The sequence below is a fragment of the Sorex fumeus genome, unplaced genomic scaffold (assembly GCF_029834395.1).
Source record: "Sorex fumeus unplaced genomic scaffold, SorFum_2.1 ptg000072l, whole genome shotgun sequence".
Lineage (NCBI taxonomy): Eukaryota > Metazoa > Chordata > Mammalia > Eulipotyphla > Soricidae > Sorex > Sorex fumeus.
The window spans coordinates 14,414,609-14,440,363 of NW_026606129.1; the positions used below are offsets into that span (position 1 = coordinate 14,414,609).

General features: G+C 55.9%; 1 protein-coding gene across 1 annotated transcript; it reads right to left on the reverse strand.

Annotated features, from left to right (window-relative positions):
• Window positions 1-248: 248 nt before the first annotated feature.
• Window positions 249-24,235, reverse strand: CFAP100 (cilia and flagella associated protein 100). The gene is made up of 16 exons (XM_056129301.1): window positions 24,146-24,235; window positions 23,926-24,033; window positions 20,784-20,858; window positions 17,983-18,083; window positions 16,148-16,340; window positions 13,820-13,887; window positions 13,554-13,717; window positions 13,344-13,424; window positions 12,103-12,236; window positions 11,445-11,652; window positions 8,479-8,530; window positions 7,862-8,013; window positions 2,713-2,848; window positions 1,841-2,046; window positions 1,163-1,256; window positions 249-370 (listed from the first exon to the last, which is right to left on the reverse strand). The coding sequence occupies exons 1-16, from the start codon at window positions 24,171-24,173 to the stop codon at window positions 257-259; spliced, it is 1,914 nt and encodes a 637-aa protein (XP_055985276.1). The 5' UTR covers window positions 24,174-24,235; the 3' UTR covers window positions 249-256.
• Between the last annotated feature and the right edge of the window lie 1,520 nt (window positions 24,236-25,755).

The following is a 25,755-nucleotide window of genomic DNA, read 5'->3' on the forward strand; positions in this document are numbered from 1 at the left end:
CTTCCACCGTACCCTTTGCCGAGGGAGCCAAGGCCCCACCCGCACGCCAGCATCTCACTGTGGACACAGACCTGTGGAGCGGGCCTTCTCCTTAAACAGGCCCGAGGTACCAAACACAAGTTTATTTCACACGAGGGAGGGTCCAGCAGGACATGACGGGAAGGTGGGGGGGGGGGGGGGCGGAGCGCACGGAGGTGCAGAGGGAGCGGCAGCATAAGACGGGCCATGCAGGCTTCGGACTGTTCTGCCCGTCCTGCTACGTGAAGAAGAACAGCAGCTCCTCCTTTTCCTTGTCAACCCATTCCTGCGGGGCCACCTCCTTGGCTTTCACCTCCAGGGGCTTAGAACGGTACACCAGCCGCCTGCCTTCCTGCAGTTGGGGGTGCCATGAGACATCCTAAGATGCATGTGTGCGTGTGCGCGCAGACACACACACACACACACAAAGCCTGGAGTCCTAAGGAGGCCAGGCCCACACAATGGAACTGTTCCTTGCCATGAGACGTCCCAACATACACACATACACACAAAGCCTGAAGTCCTGGGGAGGCCAGGCCCACGCAGTGGAGCTGTTCCTTGCCATGAGACCCCAACACACACACACACAGCCTGAAGTCCTGGGGAGGTCAGGCCCACGCAGTTGTGCTGTTCCTTGCTATGAGACGTCCCAACACACACACACACACACACACACACACACACACACACACACACACAGCCTGGAGTCCTGGGGAGGCCAGGCCCACGCCATGGAGCTGTTCCTTGGTGTCAGCCTGGGGAGAGGTGAGTTGGGGGGGGCTACAAGAGGGGGGACTGGCCTCTGGGGGCAATGTATGGGCAGGTACAGGAAGGGGTGCTGGCCTCGGGTGTGGAGGTGGGGTAACGGGAGGGATGGGGTGCCCGCCTCCAGGTGTGTCCGATATCAGCCCCCTCCCCAATTCCCCTCACCCCTGCACGCCTCCCTCCCTGAGTTCATGGAGATGGTGTGAAGCAGCTCCCAGAAAGCTCCCTGGCTCACGGTCTACTGGAGCTGTTTCGGGGCTCAGGCCTGCCTAGGGGCGCACAGGGTGGAGGCCTGGGTCTCCCAGTCTCCCCTAGTGCTGAGGGATGTGCGTGGACAGGCCCCCGAGTGGACTGTGGGTGGCCAGTGGCCCCTGCCCACCTTCTTCTTGATCTCCGCCTGGGACCGTGCCTGGAACCGCGCCAGCCGCTCCTCCTGCTGCAGCTTCTGCTGCCGGATCTTCTCCTCTCGGGCCCTGGTGGCAGCCGCCCCAGGAGTCACGGCAACTCCCAGGAATCTTCCCAGTGCCGCCCCCCAATCCTGCCAACCCACCCTCTCCCCACCATGAGGATGCAGCCCCACGCCCAGCTTCAGCCCCTCTCTCTGGTGTTCCAGCTTCCCGGAACAGGCCCTCTAAGGCTCCCAGGAGCCTGTACCCCCAGACTCCTCCCCCCTCCCCCTTGCCCCCTTGCCCATAGTACCCAGCTCAGGGATGAGGACCATGGCGCTCCCTACAGGCCAGTCCCAGCAAGCTCAGGGCTCTGTCTCCAGGGCCACCTTGACTCCTTGGGCCTTGCCCAGGACCAAGCTGGAAACAGGAACCCAGGAAGGGCCTTTGAGCTTGTTTGAGGGACCACCGGTTGCTGTCCTGCGCTCTGCATAGGAGTAACGTGCCGAGCAGGCCACACGCAGAGGAGCCACGGCTAGCAGGCCGGGGATGCACCCAACATTCATCCTCCCACCACCATTCATTCTCCAACCGCCCTGCACGAGCCCAGGGCTCACAGCGTGGTGCCCTCACGGGTCCCAGAGGCAGGCGGGGGGCTGCCCGGCGCTTACCTCTGACGCCGCTCCTTCTCCTTGGCCATCTCAGCCTGCTCCACCTTGGAGGGGGGCATGCGCTCCAGGTTCTCGAGCAGCTCGTGGAGCTGGTGCTCGATGACAGTGAGCATCTGCAGGGTGCCCAGGTTGGTCTCCTGACTGCTGCCGATGCAGTGCTTGTACACGGACAACACCTTGCGGTTCAGGCTCTCCAGCAGCCTGTCCTGTGAGGTGGGTGGGCCTCCAGCAGAGGTGCGGGCCTGCACCACCGCCCCTCCCACCCCCCACCCCAGTCCGACACAGGAAGGAGGTTCAGGAAGAGCTTGACCTCCTGGGCTTTCCTAGCCAGGGCGCGGAGCTTGGGGTCCGGCCCCCCTCAGGCCCCTCTTCCAGGGAGCCCGCTCTAATCTGCCTGACCCACTGCTGACCTTGACTCAACCCCAGACCCTGTCCTGTCAGCCACTTTAGGGGCAGCCAGGGCCAATCAGTGTTGCCCCTCTTCCATCCCTGTTCTTACACGTTCACTCTTCAAGGTCCGGGGGCACCACCAGCACCCGGCAAGGCCCAGCAGGACATGGACACTGGCACCACCCCCAAGCCTGCACCCAGAGAGCTGCCCATCTTGGTCAGCACCAAGTCCTGTCCTACCCGAGACCCCTCCTGGACTGTCTTTCTCCAAGCAAGGTGCCTCTGGACACTATGCCTGGGAAGCAACATTGGTTGAACTAAGGAGAGCAGGGAGGGGGTGTTGGGCACCATGGGGCATGTCTGCATGGAGCAGTTCCTCCCTAGGGACCAGGTATGATGCCCAGCCATGTTTCCACTCCGCTGCTGGGCTCTGGGTGCCCATGATTCTCCCACCCACCCCAATACCTCTCCACAGTGCTTACCTCCTGGCCGCCTTTGTATTCACCATAGTAGAAGACTCGGGCCTTGAGCTGGAGGTTAGCCGCCATTTCCTCCTCCTTGTTGATGGACTCCATCAGCGTCTTCATCCACTCCTTCAGCTGCTTGATCTCCTTGTCCCTGCGGAGGGAGCGGCAGGCACTTGGCTCTCTGTGCGCATGGGATGGATCCCGAGTGCCAGTGTCTGCAGACCCAGAGGTCACAGCTGGTGAGACGCAGCGGTAACACATCGCCTGAAGAAACACTTTCATTGCCGTCTAACTCACAGATCCTAAGATTCCCCTCCCCCCCACACACCCCATTTAAACACCATGGTTTATTTACAAAGTTGTTCATGATGATTCGTTACAGGCACTTAGTAGTTCAACACCAATCCCACCACCACAGTCATCTTCCCTCCTCCACCCTCCAAAGACCATAAGGTTTAAGGTGAACAGTCTGAACAGTCCAGGGACAGGAACAATTACAGTGGCTAGGGCGCTTGCCCTGCAGACAGCCGGCCTGAGTTCGATCCCTGGCACTCCATATGGTCCCCTGAGCACCACCCGGAGTAATTCCTGAGTGCAGAGCCAGGAGTAACCCCTGAAGCATGACTGGGTATGACCCAAAGACTATCCTCGCCCCCCACTGTGATATCCACCGTGATGGACAGTTGACATACCTGTCCTTGCTCGGAAGTTGCTCCCTGCACTGCTTTGGGGACTATGCCAGGGATCGGAACTCTGGAGGTCAACATGCAAAGCATGTCCCCACGAGCTGTCTGTCTGGCCCACATTGAGTCATTTCCTGTATATTCACTACACTATCGGCCCCACAATAATCTGAGACCATTTCCCTTACCAGAGAAAGACACATTAGTACACATGCCCTGTCTTCCCTTCCCCTGCCTTTTCTCTTCTGCACATTGCTCAGGCATGACCTCTTGCTGAGGTCACGTTTTCAAGGCCATTCCTGTGGCAGCTGTCAGGATTTCGCTGCTTCTTGTCACTGAAGGAAATTCCAGTGTCGGTCTAGTTTTCATTGATTGGATCTTTCATCCATGAATGGATGTTGGAGGTTTTTTTTTTTTTTTTGCTTTTTGGGTTACAACTGACGATGCACAGGGGTTCCTCCTGGCTCTGCACTTAGGAGTTACTCCTGGCGGTGCTCAGGGAATGCTGGGATGCTGGGAATCGAACCCGGGTCGGCCGCGTGCAAGGCAAACGCTCTACCCACTGTGCTATCTCTCCAGCCCTGGATGTTGGAGTTTTGGCTCTTGGTAATAATGTGGACATCACAAAATGGGCTGTTTTTATTTTTAAAGGGTTTTGTTTGTTTAGTAGGACTAGGGAGCATTCCTAGCTGGTGATCTGAAGACTCCCTGTTCCCTTTTGTTAATTATTGGGAGCCCCTGATTCTGCATGAGCCCAATGGTACTCCGGCTCCGGGCCACTTCAGTGATGCTCAGGGACCCTCCCGCCCCAAGGAATGCACCCAGGAATACTTTTTTGAGGGGGGAGATATGTGTTGTTGGGGTTCAAACAGGGGGTCAGCTGCATGCAGAGCACGTCCTGTTCTCTGGTCCCCATACCCAGGACCTGCTGTCAATTCTGATTGGATATTTACAGATAGAGTGCAAATTAGAGGAAAAAAAATAGTTCATCATGTCTGATACCTTTGCTTTTGAGGGTGCCCAGATCGGGAGCAGCTGAGGTCCCAAGCACTGCGAGGATTGATTCTTGGCCTCAGAGCCAGAAGTAAGCCCTGAGCACCTCCAGGTATGGTCCAAAAATAAATTTTAAAATTCTTAGAATCAGAAGGGGCTGGACAGATAGTTCAGTGGATAAGGTGCCAGGAATTACTCCTAGCATTGCTCAGGGGACCATATGGGATTTGCCAGGGACTGAACCTGGATCGGACATGTGCAAGGCAGATGCCCTACCACCTGGTATAATATTGCTCCGGCTCCAGGACGTGTTAGGTTTTTATAAACATTTCTGCCATGTGGCTGTCGATGGTTCCAGCACCACTTAGGAAAGGACAATTTGGCTCCTTTGTGCTGCCCTGGCTAGTGGGTGAGAGATCCGCTGGTGGGCTTACACTGAGGTGGGCTTATTTCTGGCCCAACTATTCTGACCCCCATACCTGTGTGTCTGTTCTTCAGCCAATACCACACGTCTTGATTACTGTAGCTTTAGAATAAATCAAAGTTGGGCGGGGTCAGTGTCTCACTTTGTTCTCCTCCAGAGGGTCTTTGCTTGCTTCTCTTGACCTTTTGTGTCTACACTTAAGCTTTAGCGCCCATTTGTGGAGCCCATTGTCATATGCTGAGGATTTGACCAAGATTTCACTGAATTCGTGCATCAAGGTGGGAAGAATTTCTTCTTGTTAATTTTTTTTGGAGGGGTGGGACCATACCCAGCTGTGCCCAGGGCTTACTCTTGGGTTTGTGCTCATGGATCATTCTTGGTGGAGCTCTGGGGGCCATATTGGGGTGCCAGGGATCAAACCCAGATCATCTGAGTGCAAGGCAAGTGCCCTACCTACTGTACTTCCTCCAGTCCCCAGGAAGAAATTGTATTGTGTCAATAGTCTATCTTCCTCCCATCATCATGGAATACCTCTTCATTAATTTCTTCCTTCTCTGATTTCTTTCAGAAGTTTAGTTTTCCTCACGTAGATCTTGCACATAGTCTTGTTAGGTTTACACTTGGGCATTTCATTTTTGCAGTGATGGTAATTAAGTGGTGTTGTTTTTCAATCAAAAAATGGATATGGCTTGAGATAAGGTTCAGGGGTAGAGAATCTGCTTTCCTTGTATGAAACAGCACTTGTGTGAAACGTAACCTTTCCCACCCACACAATGGCACACTTAAAACCTAGGTCCCACTTGTTCATTGCTGGCTTAAGGGAAGAGACTATGTTCTATACATCTTGTTTTCTGTATTAGCCTTTCTATGGTGGCTTCATTACTTCCAGGAACATTTTGTTGTGGATACTTTGGTATTTTCTACAGAGACGATCTGGGAACAAAGACACATCTTTATTCCCAAGTTGTTTGCCTTTGATTTCCTTTCCTTCTCCCCCTCTTCTTTGGCAGTGCTCAAAGCAAACCCATGTCCTCGCACATGTGAGGCAGATGCTCCAGGTATGCCCATGCTACATCATTGTTCCATTTCCTTTTCTTGTCTTATTGCACTAGGCGGGATTCCCAGAGTGACGGTCATGCTGAATGGTGAAGTGTTGCATTGTTCCTGATCTTAGCGGAACACTTTAAGTATGAGACTAATTGTTGGAGTTTTGTAGATGTTTTTGGTTTTGAAAGGCTTTTTTTAATTGCATAGATATTAAATTTTATCAAACACTTATTTCAGCATCCATTGAAATGATCATGTCATTTTTCTGTTTTAGCCTGTTGATGTGCTCGGTGATATGAATTAATTTCCAGAGGTTGAGCTGCTTTTGCATGCCTGGGGAAAATCCCCACTGGTCTTGGTGTATAATGTTTCCATGGTCTAAAGGAGATTTGGAGGGAATTGGTGTAATTTCTTCCTTGACTCTGCTACTGAAATAGTCATGGGAGACTCTGTCTGGATCTGTCTTTCCTGTTCTTGACAGGTGTGCATTACTGATTCCATTTCATTTAGTAGGGAAACCTATTCTGATGTTTTTCTGTTGTATATGCTTTTTGTTTTTTTGCTTTTTGGGGCACATCTGGCGATGCACAGGGGTTACTCCTGGTTCTGCACTTAGGAATCACCCCTGGCGGTGCTCAGGGGACCATATGGGATGCTGGGAATCAAACCCGGGTCGGCCACGTGCAAGGCAAACGCCCTACCCGCAGTGCTATTGCTCCAGCCCCCTTATATAGGCATTTTAAAGGTGTCTTCTCTTTGCAAGAAAGGGTGGCTACTTTAACATATGTTTAATGCCCAGGCTCTGAGTAGCCTGGAAATAGTGTTGGCATCCTTGGCAGTGGTTCCACTGATGAGGACCAGCTACTGGAGAGTAGTCCCCCTCCCCCCTCCACACACACACTTCATAAACACACACCAGTTCCGCTTCAGGGGGTATGTGCATGTGTGTGCGCATGTGTGGGGGCCTCTTACTGTTCTCAGAACCAGGGCATCAGGCTTCTTTCCCCAGCTCCTCTCTCCGTGCCTGCTCCCCTCAGCTCCCGAGAAAGCACGGTCCTGCCCAAATATTGGTGATTTCATCTCATCCTGGGACTCCCTGAAGGCAGGACAGTCGCCATGCATAGGAAGCTGACCCCCAACTCAGGACCTCTGTTCATGCCCTCCACTGCCTGGGACCCACTCACCCCAGATCCAAGCACTGCTGGCTTTCTTCCCATTCCTCAGGAAGTGTGTTTTCAGTACCACTCCCTCTGGGAAGTGCTCCCTGCCTTCTCCCACCTGGGGTCACACTATACTTTGGGGCCCCTCTCATGAGATCTCTTTGTTTTCTTCCTAGCATCTGTCACTTTCTAGCATCTGTGACACGGGGGGGGGGGGGGGGGGGTGCGGTTTTCTGCGGACACTGGCTGTCAGTAACTGCTATGGTCCCTGCTGGCCCCAGCATAGAGGCTCTGCAGTACTCAGGAGTGAGTTGATGGTTCTTTGCTCCCAGCCAGCCTCACTGACCAGCTGGGCTCTTCTGGTGGACAGAAGCACAGCCGTGGACAGAAGTACAGTGGGGGAGGGGGGTTGTTGTGCTGCTCTGACCAACCCAGGGCCCCACCCACCTGGCCTACCCCGGCCCAGAGCCAGGCCTGGAAGACTCACATCAAGTGCTCTGCTACTGCTGCTATTTTTGGTGTGTGTGGCAGGGGCCCCTCAGAGGTGTTCAAGATGCACAGGGCTGGGGTGGGTGTGGGGGTGGGTGGAATGGTGGTACTCAGCAGGACCAGGCCAGCTGAGTCCACAGTTTATGCTTGGCCCAAGGATGCCTTACCACTAGAATCTGTGTTGCCAGGGACCACCAGGGCCACCTTGGCAAGCCTGGGGCTCCCCAGAGCCACACCAGTGATACAGGGCTCTCACCCTTTGCTATTTTCCTGGCCCCTTCAAATAGAGTTTTCCAGAAAGTGGGCAGAGGGGGGTGTCGCAGTATGGCCGCCAGTGGTGCCCCTACCCCAGCCAGGGAGAGACCTACATGCGAATTCTGGTGTTTCTCATGGTGAATCCTAGGTCGTCCAGGGTCTCCTGCATCTCCTGAGTGTTCTGGATCAGAGAGAGGTTCTGCTCCTCCAGGACCACGAAGATATCCAGGAGCTGCTTGGGCTCGGTGAAATACAGATCCAGCTCCTGCAAGACAGCCACGGAGCACAGCGAGGCGGCCACATGTCTGCCAACCCTGCAAGGCCGGGCCTAGCCCACCCGGCCCAGCCTCTGTCCCACCCTAAACCCACCTCTCCCTAGCCTCGCCCCAGCCCTAGCCCTGCTCCTCCCTAGCCCCGCCCCAGCCCCGCCCATCCTTCGCCCCGCCCTCCATAACCCCGCCCCATCCCTTCCTGACCCAGCCCATCCTTGCCCTAGCTCCACCCCTCTGGCCCCGCCCCTCCCTAACCCCGCCCCAGCCCTTCCTGACCCAGCCAGTCCCTGCCCTAGCTCCATCCCTTTAGCCCCGCCCCTCCTTAGCCCCGCCCCTAGCCCCACCCTCCTCGACCCAGCCCCGCCCTTTTCTAGCCCCATCGCAGCCAGGCCCCGCCCAAGGACCACCCTGACCCCGCCCCAAACCACTCCCACCACCCCCACAGCCAGGCCACTTACCTCTTCATCGCTCTCCCTTTCTTCTGGCAAATGGAGGGTGGAGGAGCCAGACCTGCAGAGACTCACAGGATTAGGGCACGACCACCTGATCCTGGGTATCCTGGGCTGAGGGCGCCTGACATCACCAGAGCGGCACCTCCAGGCCCTCGGGCTCCGTCAATCGGCCCAGAAGTTTCCCAAATGGTGTCACCTGCCTCCTCTTGACCCCCATCTGTCACCCAGATACCAGGGGCGAGTTTTCAACTTCAGTGAGCTCATCTCCAGGAAAAAGGAAACTCATCTCCCAGGAGTTTATGAAGCCCCTACTGCTGCACGTCACCTCCTCTAGTCTCCCATCCCCACCCACCAGTGTCAGCATGGTTCCCAGCTCTAGGTGTTGACCACAGGAACTTTGCACAAGCGCCGACCCCAGCCAGCTCCCTCCATCCTAGGATCTGTCTGCTCCTCTATTCAGGTCCTGGAAGGGTCCACTCTCATCTACTGCGACCCTCTCAGCCTCCAGCTACCCCCAGGGCACCTCCTCAGGTGTGGCAAAGACCTCGCAGGCTCAGGGCATTGGCCTTTCAGTTTGGGGACCCAACTTCAGCTGACCCCTCACAGCCCAGGTAGGCAGGTTCTGTGGGCAGGGCAGAGGCACTTCTGGGCCCAGAGCCAGCTGATGTAAAGGGGGGGGGCAGGGAGTCTTATAGGGACCCCCGGAGGCCAAGGCACCACTGACACATTAGCCAAGGGTGCATCTTCTCGTGCTTTGTTTTTCGGTGACACCCAGAGATGCTCAGCACTTACTCCTGGCTCTATACTTGGGCGTTTCCCTTGGCAGTGTTTGGGGGCCTCATGGGATGCCTGGGGTCAAACCCAGATAAGCTGCGTACAGGGCCAGTGCCCTACCCTCTGTACTATCCCTCTAGTCCCTGTGAAGGTGCTTTTCTTTTTCTTTTTGGGTCACACCCAGCGATGCTCAGGGGGTCACTCCTGGCTCATGCACTCAGGAATCACTCCTGGAAGTGCTCAGGGAACCGAGCTGGGTTGCTGGGAATCGAACCTGGGTCGGCCATGTTGGCTGCATGCAAGGCAAACGCCCTACCCGCTGTGCTATCGCTCCAGCCCACTGAAGGTGCTTTTTAAATGCAAATCAACACAGTGAAAGCCACCTAAGGGATCACTCCCCTGTTCACCCTCCAGCCCTCCCCTTAAAAAAAAAAATTCTGGTCCCTGTAAGGAGGATTCTCATTATTTATTTATTTAATTTATTTGTTTTTATGTAGGAGTACTGTTATTTATTCAGCCCCTGATAAGCTGATTTAATTGGGCATGAACTCCACCTTACTTTTTTTTTTCCTTTCCGTTTTCCACCATTTATTGAATTACCGTGAGAGCAGTCACAAAGCCCCTGGGTTCAAATCTCGGTCACACAACAAAACATCCACATCCCCACCAGTGCCCACCCTCCCCCCAAAAAAAAACCCAGTATACCCCCATCCCACACCCTCCCCCCACCTGTGGGGCAGACAACCTCCACATCACTCTCCCTTCACCCCGACCACACTCAACATTTTGACACCAGAACCACCCTCACCACCTGGGATTCCACCCCAACACCCAGATCCCCCGAAAAGGCAACAGTAGACAACCTGCTTTCTACTGCTGACCATGAACAACACACAATGTCGCATGGCTGCAGTAGTGGCTGCATGACCCTGAAACTCAGAAATCCCAACAACCAAATCTGGAGGGATATCTGCCAAAACCTGCTGGGTTCCAAGATTTGTTCCTGAGTCTCTTGGATCATGGCCGTTAAGCAGCTTGATCAGGAGCCAGAAAGGCCGTTTATGGGCGGTGACTTGGGGTCTCATTGGTACGGGGAGGAAAGGGCCGGCTCCACCCCTGTCCCATGAGGCCCCGCATGTCTTGTCACTGCGGACCCAAACCTGACTGTCCAATGGTCTCTGGTTGATGGCAGCCATCGAGCTTCCCAGTCTTCCCTAAAGGACCAGGACTAGGTACTATACAGCTGAGAAGCCTGCAGGCTCCTGTCCATCCAACCCAGTCAGTCCTATTCCTTGTCTCATGAGGTCCTCCTTGCAGAACCAGAGGAAAGGAAAGGCTTCAGCCTCCTCTCCTCTGCCTCCATCCCCCCAAGTCCTCCCCTTTTGTCTTGTTTGGTCTTGTGTGGGTGGCCACCTTATGATAACATGACCTGGCAGAACCTACACTTTCCTATCAATGAACTCTACTTGAAAACGCAAGTCACCAGAAAATTAGACTGAAAGGGACCCATAGCGCCCCCACTGGGTGAGAATGGGGCCAGCAGGAAGGTTGAGCCTAACTCCTTTGCCTCTCTTCCAGGAGGAAGCTCTTTTGCACAATCACCCTGCCTGCCTCTTCTTTCTGTTGATTCCCACTATCTGCATGCTGGGGGGGGGGGGGGGGTGAGGGGGCAAGGCTGGGAGAGGAGGAGGCACTTCAGAACTGGGCGGGTCGAGATCTCAGCCTGCACCTTGTTTGAGGGTTGTGCTTTTTATGGGTGCGGGAGAGATACTCTTGGTAGCTTGCCAGGCTCTCTGAGAGGGGCGGAGGAATCGAACCTGGCTCGGTCAGGCCGGCTGTGCGCAAGGCAAACGCCCTACTGCTGTGCTATCGCTTCAGCCCCAAAAATGAAAAAAAAAAAGTGTTTGGCAAGTGAGAGCCCAGGTTTAGTCCTGCACGCTGCCTCACACCGCAAAACAAAGGAAACATGAAAATTGACACTGAAATCTGGGTAACCTATGAAAATCCAGGTTTCCTGTTTCTCCTAACAGGCCCTGGCCCTCTAGTCTCCGCAGCCAGCATCCAAGGACCCTGGACCAAAGGACAGAGTGTGGGAGTGAGCCAGAATCTCCCGTTCCGGTGGCCCCTTGAGGCTGTCCTCACGTATTCACGCCGCCTTAGCCTCCAGGTGGACCCCCAGAGGCCACGTGGCCACTTACAACTTCATGTCCAACTGGCTGGACTTGGAACTGGGCGAGGACAGGTTGCTCTGCAGGGTGAACTTGCCCAGGCTGCTGTGGGGCTGCTGTGAGCGCTTCAGGAGCCTCTTGGAGCTCTTCCTGTCTGCTGACAGCAGAAGCGGGGCAGGATCCAGCTGCAAGAGCGACCCGCTCTTCGACTCCACTTTGGCCTTGGCATCTGATGGGACTGTAGGAAAGGGGGTGCTAGGGTGCTGCTCGGGGCCACGGGGCTCTCCCAGGATCCTCCTGGCTGCACGAGAGCTGAAAACCCCCAGAGTCTGGGTTAGAACTCACTCCCTGCCCAGGAGAGACTTTGGAGGCTGCAGGCCACGGAGCGCCTGCCACTCTGGCGGGGCCACGAAGGAGGCTTCCATGGCCCTTGCCTGCTGCACCCAGGGCAGAGGTGGTCCCTGGTGGTTCCCTTTACTGCTTTCTTTGAGCACCCTTGGGTTCCTCTCTGGCTTTTCTTTTCTTTTCTTTTTTTTTGGCGGGGGTGGGTTGGGGTGTCTATACCCAGCAATGCTCAGGGAATACTCTTGGCTCTGCACTCAGGGATCGCTCCTAGCAGTGCTCAGGGGGCCATATGGGAGGCTGGAGATCGAACCGGGGCTGGCGGAGAGCAAGGCAGTATCTTCACTCTTCTCTCGGGACAACTTGACCAGCGGGTGCTTCTTCTTCCGCTCTTCCAGCCATTCCCGGGGTGACAGCTTGTATAGGAATTCCTTGTAGACTTTGTACTGCTGGAGTGTATCCTCAAATTTGGACATTTCACTAGACCCCAGGGAGAAGCAGAGAAGGGCTGAGGGCCACCATGCCCTCCCCGCCACCCCTCTCCCCAGGCCAGGACAGACTTGCTCCCTGATTAAGGATTGTTCCTCTTGCTGGAGGCCACAGGTGGAGCTGGGGCTGGGTGCTGCCCCCTGGTGGTGGGACCTTGGGTAAATCACCCAATTCCTCTAGGCCTCTTAACCTCACCTGCAAAACAGGGCCCAGTGCTCCCCTCACAGTCTAACCACCACCCCTCCCCCTCCCCCAAGGGTTTGGTTTTTAGGCCCTATCCGGTGATGCTCAGGGGTTACTCCTGGCTCTGCTCTCAGGATTCACTCCTGGCGGTGCCTATGGGATGCTGGGGATTGAATCCAGCTTGATTGGGTGCAAGGTGAACATCCCACCTGCTAGACTATTGTCGCTCCAGCCCTGAGTCACCCTCACCTTTATTTATTTATTTATTTATTTTTATTTATTTGAGTGGAGAGGAACACCTGGCAATGCTCAGGGGTTACTCTTTTTTTTAAATTAATTAATTTATTTATTGGCCTTTTGGGTCACACCGGCAATGCACAGGGGTTCCTCCTGGCTCTGCACTCAGGAATTAGTCCTGGCGGTCCTCAGGGGACCCTATAGGATGTTGGAGATCGAACCTGGGTCGGCTGTATGCAAGGCAAATGCCCTCCCTGCTGTACTATTGGGGCTGGAGCGATAGCACAGCGGTAGGGCGCTTGCCTTGCCCGCAGCCAGTCCGGCTAAGCCGGGTTTGATTCCTCTGCCCCTCTCAGAGAGCCCGGCAAGCTACTGAGAATATCTCGCCGGCAAGGCAAAGCCTGGCAAGCTCCCCATGACGCATTCAATATGCCAACACAGGAACAAGTCTCACAATGGAGACGTTACTGGGCCCTGATCGAGCAAATCGATGAACAATGGGAGGACACTGTACTATTGCTCCAGCCCCTCAGGGGTTACTCTTGGCTCTGCACTCAAGCATCACTCCTGGAGTGCTCAGGGGACCCTATGCTAGAGACAGAGCTATGGTGGGCTGCAAGCAAGGCCAGGGTCCTCCCTGCTCTATGTACAATGTCTCCTCCAGCCCTGAGCCGTCACCTTTTGATATTCAACATCTGCACTGTCAGATCCCGGATCTCAATGATCTTCTCCATCTTGGCTTTGGTCTCCTTCTCAGCCCTGGGGGTGGGGGGTGGGGGGCAGTAAAGGCCATTGGGGAGCTGGTGGCTGGCACTGTTAAGGAGGGGGGCGGGGGCAGGCTGGGCTCGGGGCAGGGGCCAGGGCTGTCTGGACGGCAGCAGCGCTCACACTTTCAGCGCCTGCACGGAGCTGCAGTCATTGTCCCGCAGGAATTCATCAAACAGGGACGCGTCCTTCTCCAGGGACTTCTCGGCCCTCACCAGCTCCTCCTCCTCCTTGCTCATCAGCATCTCCATCCGCTGGATCTCATTCCGCTTCATATCCAGGGCATACTGAGGGGGCCCCCGGGCGAGCGGCAGTGGTCACACTTGCTCCACGCTGGGACTTGCTGGCTGAGGTCCCCGCGAAGGCCATGGGGGTGCCCGGAGGCCTACCTGGAGGAGGAACATCTGCCGCTTGCGCTCAATGTACTTGTTGATGTCCTCCGATTCAGTTTTCTTTTCTGGAAGGAGACGAGAGGCATGTCAGGAGGGTGGGCCGCACACCGGAGCCACCTGGTCAGCCTCGGTGCCCGGGGTGTCCTGACCCTGTACCAGGAAACAAGATTCTGCACACAGGTTTTCACTGTCTAGGGCTGGAGCCTGGATGGGTCAGAAAGGGGAGCGTCCATTCAGGTGTCTGATGCTCACTAGTGCTCTCTGCACCCCTGGATAGGGCCCCGTGACCTGGAAAGTGACCCCACTGGACTTCACAATAGGTTGATCAGCTGGAGTACGGGGTGGGGAGTGAGGAAGGAGGTGCTGTCCCCTCCCAGGTCCTGCCCACCGTCTCCTCGGCAGTACTTGGGTGCAGCTAGTGAAGACTCAGGCAGGCTCCCGTCGGCCGCGTCTCCACCACCCTGAGCTCCCTGGAGAAGCCTCTGCCTATCCCAGCTGCTCCATGATGGAAGCTGGGGCTGTTTTGCTTGTTTTAGGGCCACGTCTGGTTGGGCTCAGGGCTTACTCCAGGCTCTGTGCTCAGGAGCGACCCCTGGTGGGGCTGGGGGACTCTATGTGGTGCTGGGAATGGAACCCAGGAGGTGGGGGAGAGAAACCGGGACGCAGAGACCCCTGACCCTAGGGGTCAGATGCCACTTGCCTCTCTCGGGTCCTGTGCTTCCACACCTGCTGAGGGCAACACGCCTTACACCAGCGCTTCCTACCTCCCAACCAATAAGCCACAGTTGCGGGGTGTGGTCACGTTGGGGACTGATGAAGTAAACTTACCCCAGTGCGTTCCAGCACTGGGCCCTACCGCCTTGGGGTCGGGGGGGGGGGGGGTGGAGCCACACACTTTGGTTCTAAGGGTTGCTCAGGAGACCATGTGATATTTCAGTGCTGGGGGTCCAACCAGGGCCCCGCTCGCAGACCGGGCATGCGCTCCAGTCCTCAGCCTGCTTCCCATCTGCCATTGCCTTTTCTAGTTTTGTGATATGTTTTATCATTGGGTTTGCTAGAATATTAATACGGACTCAGTACTAAAGATTTCCTACGCAAGATCTGAGTGCTGAGAGTAGATAAAGGGATATGTATGACAACTCTTCAGTACCTGAACTGCAAACCATAATGCCCAGGAGAAAGAGAGAGAAAGGGGGGGAGGGAGGGAGGGAGGGAGAGAAGGTGGAAGAGGAGGAGAAGGAGGAGGAGGAGGAGGAGGAGGAGAAGAAGAAGAAGGAGGAGGAGGAGGAGGAGGAGGAAGAGGAGGAGGAAGGGGAGATGAAGAAGAAGAAGAAGAAGAAGAAGAAGAAGAAGAAGAAGACGGAGGAGGAGGAGGAGGAGGAGGAGGAGGAGGAAGAGGAGGAGGAGGAGGAGACGACGACGACGACGACGACGACGAAGAAGAAGAAGAAGAAGAAGAAGAAGAAGAAGAAGAAGAAGAAGAAGAAGAAGAAGAAGAAGATGACGACTACGACGAAGGAGGAGGAGGAGGAGGAAGGAGAAGGAAAAGGAGAAGGAGACGGAGAAGGAGAAGATGACTGATTGGGTGCAGTGGGTGGTTGTTGGGAAATGTACCCTGGTGAAGGGACAGGTGTTGAACATTGTATGATTGAAACCCAATCATGAACAACTGTGTAACTGTGTATCTCACACTGATTCCATTTAAAAAAAAAAAGAAAAAAGATTTCCTACAAGGCCGGTAAGTAAAGGGATGTAGTTCAGGATAGAGCTTGTTTTGCCCCTATAAGACATGCCCCGCCCCCCCAAAAAAAGCTTTGTGCCAGAGGGGTAGCACAGAGGTTAGGTGCTTGCTTTGCATGTTGCAAACCCCATTAAATCTCTGGCACCACATGGTTCTTCCACCTCTGTTCCCCAGGGGTCATTCCTGAGCACAGAGCCAGGAATAGTCTCTTGAGCACTGGCCCCACCCCCCACACCCATTTCCCCCCCCCCCCAAAAAAAAGAAAAGAAAAAAAAGAAAGAAAAAGATTTCTATTGGGTCATAAAAATAACAGTGGGGTTAGATCTGCTTTCCCCTCGGTGGCGTAGCAAGACTCATGAGGCCGCTCTGTCGCCCGTCAATCACCCAGTAAAGGAGCGGGCACCTCGCCGGACGGCAGCGAGGCCACAGAACGCTGCGGCCAGCCCGGACCCAGGCATGGGCGTCTGACCACCTCCTGCGGGGCCTGATTTTCCGCACGCAACAGGGCCTGCAGAGCCGCTGATTCAAGGTCGGGGGCAGACTCGCGAGGGACCCCGTTGTAAGCAGCCCGCGGGCGCGTGTACCTTTGGTCATGAGGAGCTTCCAGAGCGTGTTCTGCTGGAAGGTTCGCTGCCTCTCGGCCTCGGCGCGCATCTCCTCGTGGTCCTGCCGGTCCTGCTGCTGCAGCTCGCGTTTTAGGTCCGAGTGCTTGGGGAGCGTCTTGGACGACAGCGTCTTCTTCTCCTGCACCGACTGGCTCCGCTTCTGAATCCGCTCCTGGGGGCGGGGCGGGGGTCGGGAGGGGCCCGCCTCCCCCTCCCCTGCGGCTGAGGAGGGACTGCCCAGGGGTCTCCTCAGTGGGGCCAGTGCCTGCACGCCCAGGAGCCGGGCTGGGGGCGCCGCGGGCGGGGGATACGCACTGGTCTGGCTCAGTGATGCTCCTCTTGTCGCGATTCAACCCGGGACCGCTCGGTTAGCACCCCGATCCAGGTTCCGGGGGACTCACTGAGTGCCCTGACAGTGTTGGGGGGAGCACTGCCACCCCTAGAGGTGCCCTCCCCAGCTCTCCTCCCTGCGGTGACCAGGCTAACCTCCCAGCTCTTCACCAGGGGAGACCCAAGTTGGGGTGAAGGGACCCTTCTCCCCAGGACTTCAGGCTCTTGTCCAGACCCTGAGTCTCTCCACATTAGCTCAGCGCCCCAGACACTCCTGCCCCACAGATCCTGGGGCACAGTTACTTGGGGTGACGTCAGGCAAGGCAGGGGCTGTGCTGGATGGCGGAGGGGATGTGCTGTGTGTGGCATGTGTATGTGTGTGTGTGTGTGTGTGTGTGTGTGTGTGTGGTGCCAGAGCTGCTCAGAGGATGGGGAAGCAGGGCTGGGGGGCTCTCCTCGTGGGGCATCTAGGGGGCTCGAGGTCATCTGTGTATACATCCTGGCCCATTTGGTGGCCTCAGGCTGAGCCCTGAGTCGATGGACAGTCGGCCCTGGAGGGAGCTTCATGACCTTGGCCAAGTCTTAATGTCTGGGAATGGCTCCCAGACCATGGTCATGTCTGGCCACTTTTGGGAAGATGCCCCTGGTGGGGTGCTCCCTTGCCTGCCGGGGGAGAGGGAGGTGCTCAACAAAGAGGGGGACGAAGACTGTACTGGGGTGCAGGCCTGGAATGGGTGGGGGTGGAGACTGGAAGTCCCAGAATAATGCCCAAGGGGTGTGTGTGTGTGTGTGTGTGTGTGTGTGTGTGTGTGTGTGTGTGTGTGTCTGACTCTCCAAGAATCTCAATCTCAGCCAGAGGGAACCATGCATGGCTGGAGCTGAGGCGACATTCCTGGGGGATGTCAAGGGGTTCCTGGGGTTTCAGGGAGACAAGAAGATTTAGGAGAGCTTGTCCTGTCCAGTGGGCTGGAGCAATAGCACAGCGGGTAGGGCGTTTGCCTTGCACGCAGCCAACATGGCCAACCCGAGTTCGATTCCTCCTCCCCTCTCGGAGAGCCCGGCAAGCTACCGAGAGTATCTCACCCGCACGGCAAAGCCTGGCAAGCTACCCGTGATATATTCAATATGCCAAACACAGTAACAACAAGTCTCACAATGGAGATGTTACTGGGTCTGCTTGAGCAAATCGATGAACAATGGGAGGACAGTGACAGTGACAGTCTTGTCCAGCAGAGCCAGCAGAAGCAAAGATGAAGTAGCCAAGGCCATGCCCACTATGGCTCAGATGGGCGCCCACCTGTCCAAGACCCAGGACCAGGCAGAGCCGGCAGAGCCACAGGGCTGTTGACCGTTGGAAACGGTGAGCCTTCCACAGTGAGCGAGTGCTCAGAGGAAAGTGCTCCTCAGAGAAGGGTCATCTGGTTGTTCTTTGGGTGAGGGAGGGAACTGTGGGGTGGGGGCAGGCCTCAGTCCTGGCTACTCACTGCGCGAATCCTCTTCCATTCCTGTTCTCTATATGAGAAGACATCCATGGTCTCAGAAAGGTAGAAAGGATTAGAGGAACGATCAGCAACGAACTTAACCCCTGGGGAGGGAGACAGCTGGTTGGAGGGTGGGGTCAGGTCTTCTGGGCCTCTGCGGTCCTGACATCTTCTGGCCCAGCGCCCATGAAAGCTTGAGGAAGTGAGGATTGATCCAGCTGTGCCTGAACTCCACTCGGCCCTTCCAGCTCCGGAAACTCACCTCTCTGGTTTAACCCGGCAGGGATTCGGTCCTGGCATCTCAGCCTTGTGCGCAAAGCCCTTCCTGGGTCTCAAACATCTGCGTTCTCTCTCTCTCCTGACCTTTTGACTTTGCTCAGTTAAAATCTCAGAAAGCGGGGCCGGAGCGATAACACAGCGGGTAGGATGTTGCCTTGCATGTGGCCGACCCGGGTTTGATCCCTGGCATCCCATATGGTCCCCCAAGCACTTCCAGGAGTAATTCCTGAGTGCAAAGCCAGGAGTAATCCCTGAACATCGCCAAGTGTGACCCTCAAAAGAAACAAAAACGGGGTTGGAGTGATAGCACAGCGGGTAGGGTGTTTGCCTTGCACGCAGCCGACCTGGGTTCGATTCCCAGCATCCAGTATGGTTCCCTGAGCACCGCCAGGAGTAACTCCTGAGTGCAGAGCCAGGAGTAACCCCTGTGCATCACTGGGTGTGACCCCAAAAGAAAAAAAATAAAATTAAAAGAAACAAAAACACAAATGGGGGGGCCGTAGCGACAGGACAGCAGATAGGGCATTTGCCTTGCATGCGGCCGACCCAGGTTCGATCCCTGGCATCCCATATGGTCCCCCAAGCACTTCCAGGAGTAATTCCTGAGTGCAGAGCCAGGAGTGACCCCTGAGCATCGCTTGGGTGTGACCCAAAAAGCAAAATATAATATTAATAATAATAATAAATAAAATAGTCTGGATAAAGTTCTGTTTTAAAAAAATCTCAGAAAGCCTCACTGGCTCTGTAGAGCAGGGCGGTGAGTGTCTGCATTTGCAAGTGGGTGGTTGTAAGTACAGGGGCCTGTGGCATGATGACAAGGTGCTTAGGGGTGGGGTGATAGGGTAGGAAGGCAAGAAGCTGCCAAGGACCCCAGTGTCTACTACCTCCAACTCTGGGAGTCAGGGAGAGGTCCCCACGGCTCAGGGGGCGTTCAGGAGGGTAGAAACAAGCACTTTCAAAATATACTGCAGGATTGGAGAGAGCCTGCCAGGGAAGACGCTTGCCTTGCATGGGGCTGGGGGTAGAACCCAGGGCCTCCCACATGGCAGGCCCTTCCTGGGTCTCAAATACCTGCTCTACCACCTTGTCCCATGGAAAGGGCTGCAGTAAAGCACTCAGGGGACCCAATATGCTGATCCAAATGTCCCACAGAACTTGGTCTTTTATTTTTTATTTTTTGGCTTTTTGGGTAAGGCTGGAGCAATAGCACAGCGGGTAGGGCATTTGCCTTGCACATGGCCGACCCGGGTTCGATTCCTCTGCCCCTCTTGGAGAGCCCGGCAAGCTACTGAGAGTATCCCGCCCGCACGGCAAAGCCTGGCAAGCTCCCCGTGGTGTATTCAATATGCCCAAAACAGTAACAACAAGTCTCACAATGGAGACATTACTGGTGCCCGCTCGAGCAAATTGATGAACAATGGGAGGACAGTGCTACAGTGCTTTTTGGGTCACACCCAGCGATGCTCAGGGGTTCCTCCTGGCTCTTCACTCAGGAATTACTCCTGGTGGTGCTTGGGGGACCATATGGAATGCCAGGGATTGAACCCGGGTCAGCCATGTGCAAGGCAAACACCCTACCCGCTGTACTATTGCTCCACTCTGCCCCCCACCCCCATCACTTGGAACAAATTTTCTGAGGGATCCTGAAAGTCAGTGTTCCCAGTGGGTTATTTCCAGCCTGAGGAGTCTCTCAGGCTCAATTTCTGGAAACCTGGTCCCTTGAACCCTTCCCAGCAGGAAGACAACACCTTCCCAGGGTTGGAAGTTAAGCTTTGAGGGTCTCAACATGTCCTCACAAGAGAGATCAAGATGAACAGTGAAGGCCCACTTGAAACCATCCACTGAGGGTGGTGGGAGAGGAGTTGCATGTTGCCCTGCCCTGATGCTGGCATGGTTCCCGGGCTCTCCAAGGCTTCATTCACACTCTGTTCTAAACCTGGACAGGACACATGTCATGACCAACAGAGTGTAAGCAGACCTTGCTGGATGGGGCTTCTGGGATGGGTATATTTATTCTCAGGGAGAACTGAGTTGACAGGGGGACAGTTCTGCCCTTCCCCGAGCTCCTTTCTCTTATCTGGAATCAGATGCAATGGCTGGAACTACAACAGCCATTTTGTGCCCATATGACAACCTTGTTGAAAGCCCTACCACGAAAGACCATTGAGCAAAAAGACTTGGGGCCTTGTGACCCAAATCATTTTGTCTAGCTGCTGTGTGTGACGGCTCATGAAGTCCTGTGCTGCCTCCAAGAGATCCCATTATCAAGAGAAAAGTAAATCCAACTTGGATTACAATCCTGTGGGGTCAGGTCTCAGTAACCCAGTTCCTAAAGGAATCAGAGCGTTTCCTTCATCCTTCACACTGGAGACTAGGACCATACACATGCACGCACACCCTCCTTCCCCACATGCACACACACACACACATACACACATACACACACACACACCCCTCCCTCTGGAACTCCCTCAGGACACCATTCCCATCAACGTGGACGTCAGCTCCTGACGTGTGATAGTTACCTTTCCTTTTTCCCACATTTGTCTCTTTCTTCTCTTCCGAGGCTGAAAAACTGTCTAAAGATTCCGGGATGTTCTCTGTGGGGACGCAAAAGTGAGGGTTGCAGTGAATGGCTCTCAGGTCTGGTAGGCGAAGGCAGTGTGAGGCTGGGGAGGGACAGACACGCTCTGGCTTTGACCTGTGGCTTTTAGGAGATGGAAACTTGACATCGAAGGGGGTCACACTGACGGTGGAGGGGGGTAGGGGAGGGAATGGGCAATTGTAAAAGAAAATAGTCACGTGGCCTCTTCTTTCTCTGCCTTCGCTCTGCTCCTTCAGAGGCAGAGTTGCTTCACAGGGCCTGTGCCCGGGGCCCCTGTCCCTGGAAGCTTCCTTCAGAGCTTGAGTAGAAAACTCTGGGGTCCACTTCCTGTTGTGCCCAGAAAGGCTGCCAGTTGCCCACAGGAGGGCCGGAAGCTGCCCCAGAGCCTGCAGGGCTGGGGAGGGGGTGGGAACATGAGGGGGGCCGGTTGCATGTGGACATGATCCTGAGGCCACATGGGTGGTGGAGCTGGGGAGAGCGGTTCGAGGGGAGAATCAGGTGAGGAGGGCAGGGCGGGACTGTGGTGGGCACTCGGGCCTTCCGGGAAGCAGCAGCTCTGAGGGTGGCAAGAGGGAGGCCGAGGGGGTTGTAGCGATAGCATCGTGGGTAGGGCATTTGCCTTGCACTCGGTCAACCTGGGTTCGATTCCCAGTATCCCATATGGTCCCCTGAGCACCGCCAGGAGTAATTGCTGAGAGCAGAGCCAGGAGTAACTCCTGTGCATCGTCAGGTGTGACCCAAAAAGCAAAAAATAAATAAATAAATAAATATAGAGTGAGGCCGGAAGTCTCAGGGGCTGCCACGTCTTTATGACGAATGCTCCCTCAGGGGATGTTTCCAGGAGAATGGAGCCCAGAGATCAGAGGGGACCACTGTTACGTGACTAGAACCCCCCCCCCCCCCACACACACATCAGAGCAAATCCTTATCACACTTTTCTTTGTGGAAGAAGCAGAGCACCAGTAGCAAAAAAAAGGCAGGCAGTGCACTGACGGAGGTGGGCTGTGGGGAGGACCTCCGGGCCTCACGGCCTTTCACCCCACACACATCCACGTTGGGGGGCTTCCACACGGCGAGCCTTGAGGAGCCGCAGGGTCACCAATGGCTTCACACTCCAGAGGGAGCGCAAGGTACATGTATGTGCATGATCATGAATGTGTGTATGCATGTGTGTGTGCACATGTGTACATGTACCATGTGCACACATGTGTGCTGCACGTATATATGCATATATTGAGTTTGCACATATACATGTGTATATGCACTTGTATACGTGTGTGCGTGCATGTGTGTGTGCCTGTGAACATGTGTGTGCATATACATGTATGTGTGTGTCCATGTGTTCATGTGTGTTTGCTGGGAAGGTTTCCACACTGCAGGATGGAGAAGGTGTGCAGGTGTATGTTGCAGGTCTGACTGTTCATCTCTCCCTCCTCATCCCCTTGGCCACCAGGGCCAGCCCCTGCCCCATTGGGAGCCCCCCTTTATGCTGCCCTCAGACCCTCAAAAGTGCGTAGGGCTCGCTCCTGGGGGAGGTTTGGGGAAGGAGATCCGGGGTCCCTCCTCGCATCCAGACATCCGGTAGGAGCTGTGGTGGGGCCGGTGCTGCCTGAGAGGTGGGCTGAGCCGACTTGCACCCTGGCTGCTGCCTCTGCACAGACTTGTGCCAATGTCATGATTGGGCATGGAGGGACGCAGGGCTCAAGGGTGGAAGCCCCAAGTAGCTCAGTAGTAAAGCTGGGCCCAACCATTTCGCAGTGACCTGGTAGGGACTTCACAGGGCCACCCCTGTGGGTCCTGGGGTCCCACTGCCTGGTCGAGGCAGTACACTGCCTGTCTGTACCCTCTGCCTTCAGTCCTCTCCTGGACCCCTCTGGGAGCTTGGATGGTGACAGGGGTCTGCTGAGGACCCCAATCTCTGACCCCCTCCCAAACATCCAGGTTGTCCTGTCTCTCCACGCAGCACCCAGAACATTCCAGCTAGGACTGTCATATCCCCACTAACATGTCCACTGTACTACCTCCCTTTCTTCCCCTGAACCCCTCTCCACCGCCCCCCCCCCCCCCCCCCCCGCCAGCTCTCCGAAGCTCCCTCCCCTGGTGTATGCATAAGGCAGTATTAGACCCCATTCCCTCAGTTCTGCTCAAAGGCCCTCTCCTCCAGGAAGCATTCCAGGCAAAGCTAGCCTCTCTAAATGTGCCCCTCCCCCCCAAAGTCATTTTAGAATCACTTTCCTTTGCTAGAGTCCTTAGCACTCTTGCAAAAAGCAACAATTTGGTTTGTTCCTCCACTTAGTCTATGCATTGTTACACTGTATCTTTTCACTGGGGTATCATTTCCTAACATAAAGTTGCCACTTTAACCTAAAACAATGTTTATTGGGGGACTACAGGCCACCAAGGATCAGACCTGGGTTCTCTGCAAGCAAAGTGTGAGTTGCGACCTCTCAAGCCAACTCACCAGCTCATATTAACTATTACTTGTTGTTGTTGTTGTTTGGTTTGGGGACCACACCCGGCAGTGCTCAGGGTTTACTCCTGGCGAGCTCGGGGGACCATATAGGATGTCGTGAATCAAATCCAGATGGGCGCATGCAAAGCAAACACCTTCCCCACTATGCTACCACCCTGGCCCCCGTTCAAACAATTTTAACTATCCAGCACTTCAGGGGTATTCACAGTGTTCACCAGAAGCTTGGCCCTACTTCAGGCAAGCACCCGGGGGGAGGGGGGGGGCAGGAAGGTGGGGACAGAGGGAGGGTGTTGGAGGCAGTTACTTCTAGATGTCAGAGAATGCCAGCAACCTAGCAGGAGCTCCAGCAGGCCTGGAACAAATGCCACCTTCCTGCCCACCGCTGGGTCTCGGCTTCCAGCCCCCTGAACCCTGAGGCACCAAGTCTATGTGGTTACATCTCCCTTTGAGGGGCCTTTGTTCCAGCTGCCCTGAACACGGTGGAGCTCCTAGGGCCCATGATTCTCTCCTGGGGGGGGGGGGGGGGGGCCTTCATAACCCGCTCAGCACCGCCCCCAGGTGGCCACCTGCCTGCCCCCCACCCACATACCATCGGAGGGCTTCTCCTTGAGCACCAAGGCCGGAGACAGCATCCTGAACGTCTGGGCAGAACAAAGGTTGGCTGGAGCACCTGACACTTGCTCTGGGAGAGTCCAACCTGCAGAAGGACACGGTGCTTGAGTCCAGGGTGCCCAGGGACCCAGGGAGCTCTGGCCTGAGTGTCTGAGAGTAGCTGGCATTTACCAAGGGGACAGTGCCCCTGGCAACACCTGCTGGCCGGAGGTCTCCTTGCAACATTGTCCCCTCCTCCAGTCCAGCAACTTTTCTTCCAGTCCCAAGAACACAAGCACCCGGGTGGGCCCCAGGATCTTTGCATGTGTCAGGCCTTGCTCCATATTCAGCTGGAGGTGGGGAGTCACCTGCGTTTCAGATCGGAGGAGGCTCGGGAGAAGCCTTCCTTCCTCGCCCTGAGGATTTGACTTTCTTTCTCTGCATTGACCCTCTTTGGTGATTTTATCGCGTGCAAAGCCTTTCCCCCTGAAATGGAAGCACTACGAGGTCCTTTTCTGATTTTAGCAGCCGCGCAATACGCAAATTGCGGCGCTTTGCAGTTTTGCATGCTGAATGCTTTTTCTCTTTCTTTCTTTCTTTCTTTCTTTCTTTCTTTCTTTCTTTCTTTCTTTCTTTCTTTCTTTTTCTTTCTTTCTTTCTTTTTTTTTTTTTCAGAGGAGGGCGCAGTGGAGATTCCGCGAGCCGTGCAAGGCCACACAGCCAGGAGGGGCCCTGGTGGCTGGAATTCCAGCCCCAAGATTCCTCGCCGCTAACACTCGTGTCCTTCCAGGCTTCCCGGCGCAGACCCTGCACCCGCGCCCGCGCCCGGGAGTCAGGCGTGGAGCGATCGCGGGGTACCCGGGAGTGGAGAAAGCAAAGTGTCAGAGCCGGGGGGTGGGGGGCAGCGGGGGGGCGACGAGCGGGGAGTCTTGCAGGGGGGGGCTCTTGCGAGGGGCGCCCGAGGACTCGGCCCCCGGCGCCCGCCCCCCGCCCCCGCCCCCACGGCCCCGCGCGCTCCCGCCGCCCGCCCCGTGCGCACCCACCGAGCTGCGCGCGCCCCGGCTCGCTCCGAAGCCTCCGCGCCGCTGCTCCCGGCTCCCCCGCGGCCCCGTCGCCAAGGCAACCATTATCCCGCCCTCTGACGTCACAAAGGCCCGGCCGCCGGGGCGGGGGCTTGCTGCGTCCCCCGAATGCTCGCTCCCTCATTCATTCTCCCAAGTCCTGGGCCCGGCCTTCGCGCTTCTTCACTGCTTTGTTCCCGGGGAGTGCCCGGCACTGCAGCGGGAGAGGACTACTCGGGATGGGCCCCCAAACGGCCGCCTCTTTTCCATGGAGTGACCCACCCCCCTCTCTGGGTGGTTTTTAAGTCATTTAATTTCTTTTTATTTTAGGGAAGGGTTACACACGGCGGTGCTCAAGGGTTACTCCCCGCTCTGCACTCAGGAATTACTCTTCCCCTGTTCTCTGGGGCTGGCGGAGACGAGGTGGGGGGTGGAGTGGGCGTTATATGGGATGCTGGGATCAGGCCCAGGGAGACCAGCGTGCTAGGCCACCGCCCGACTTTCTGTGGTTCTTTCAAGTGGGGTGAAGTGTGGGGTGGGGGTGGGCCAGTAGAATCAGAAACGCTGGGAATTCCATAGAGAAGCAAATGCCCAGGCTCCAATCCGGAGTCGAACTCTGAGGTCAGAATACCCGCCCACCCCCACTCCCTGCCAGCCCCACCCCTCCTCCTCCCCCTTGCAGCCCAGCCCGCGTGGTTTGCAGCCTCCCGCTGTGGACTGAAATTTGCACTTCTCCAGAGAGTGAGTGCGACTCTAAGGCATAGAGG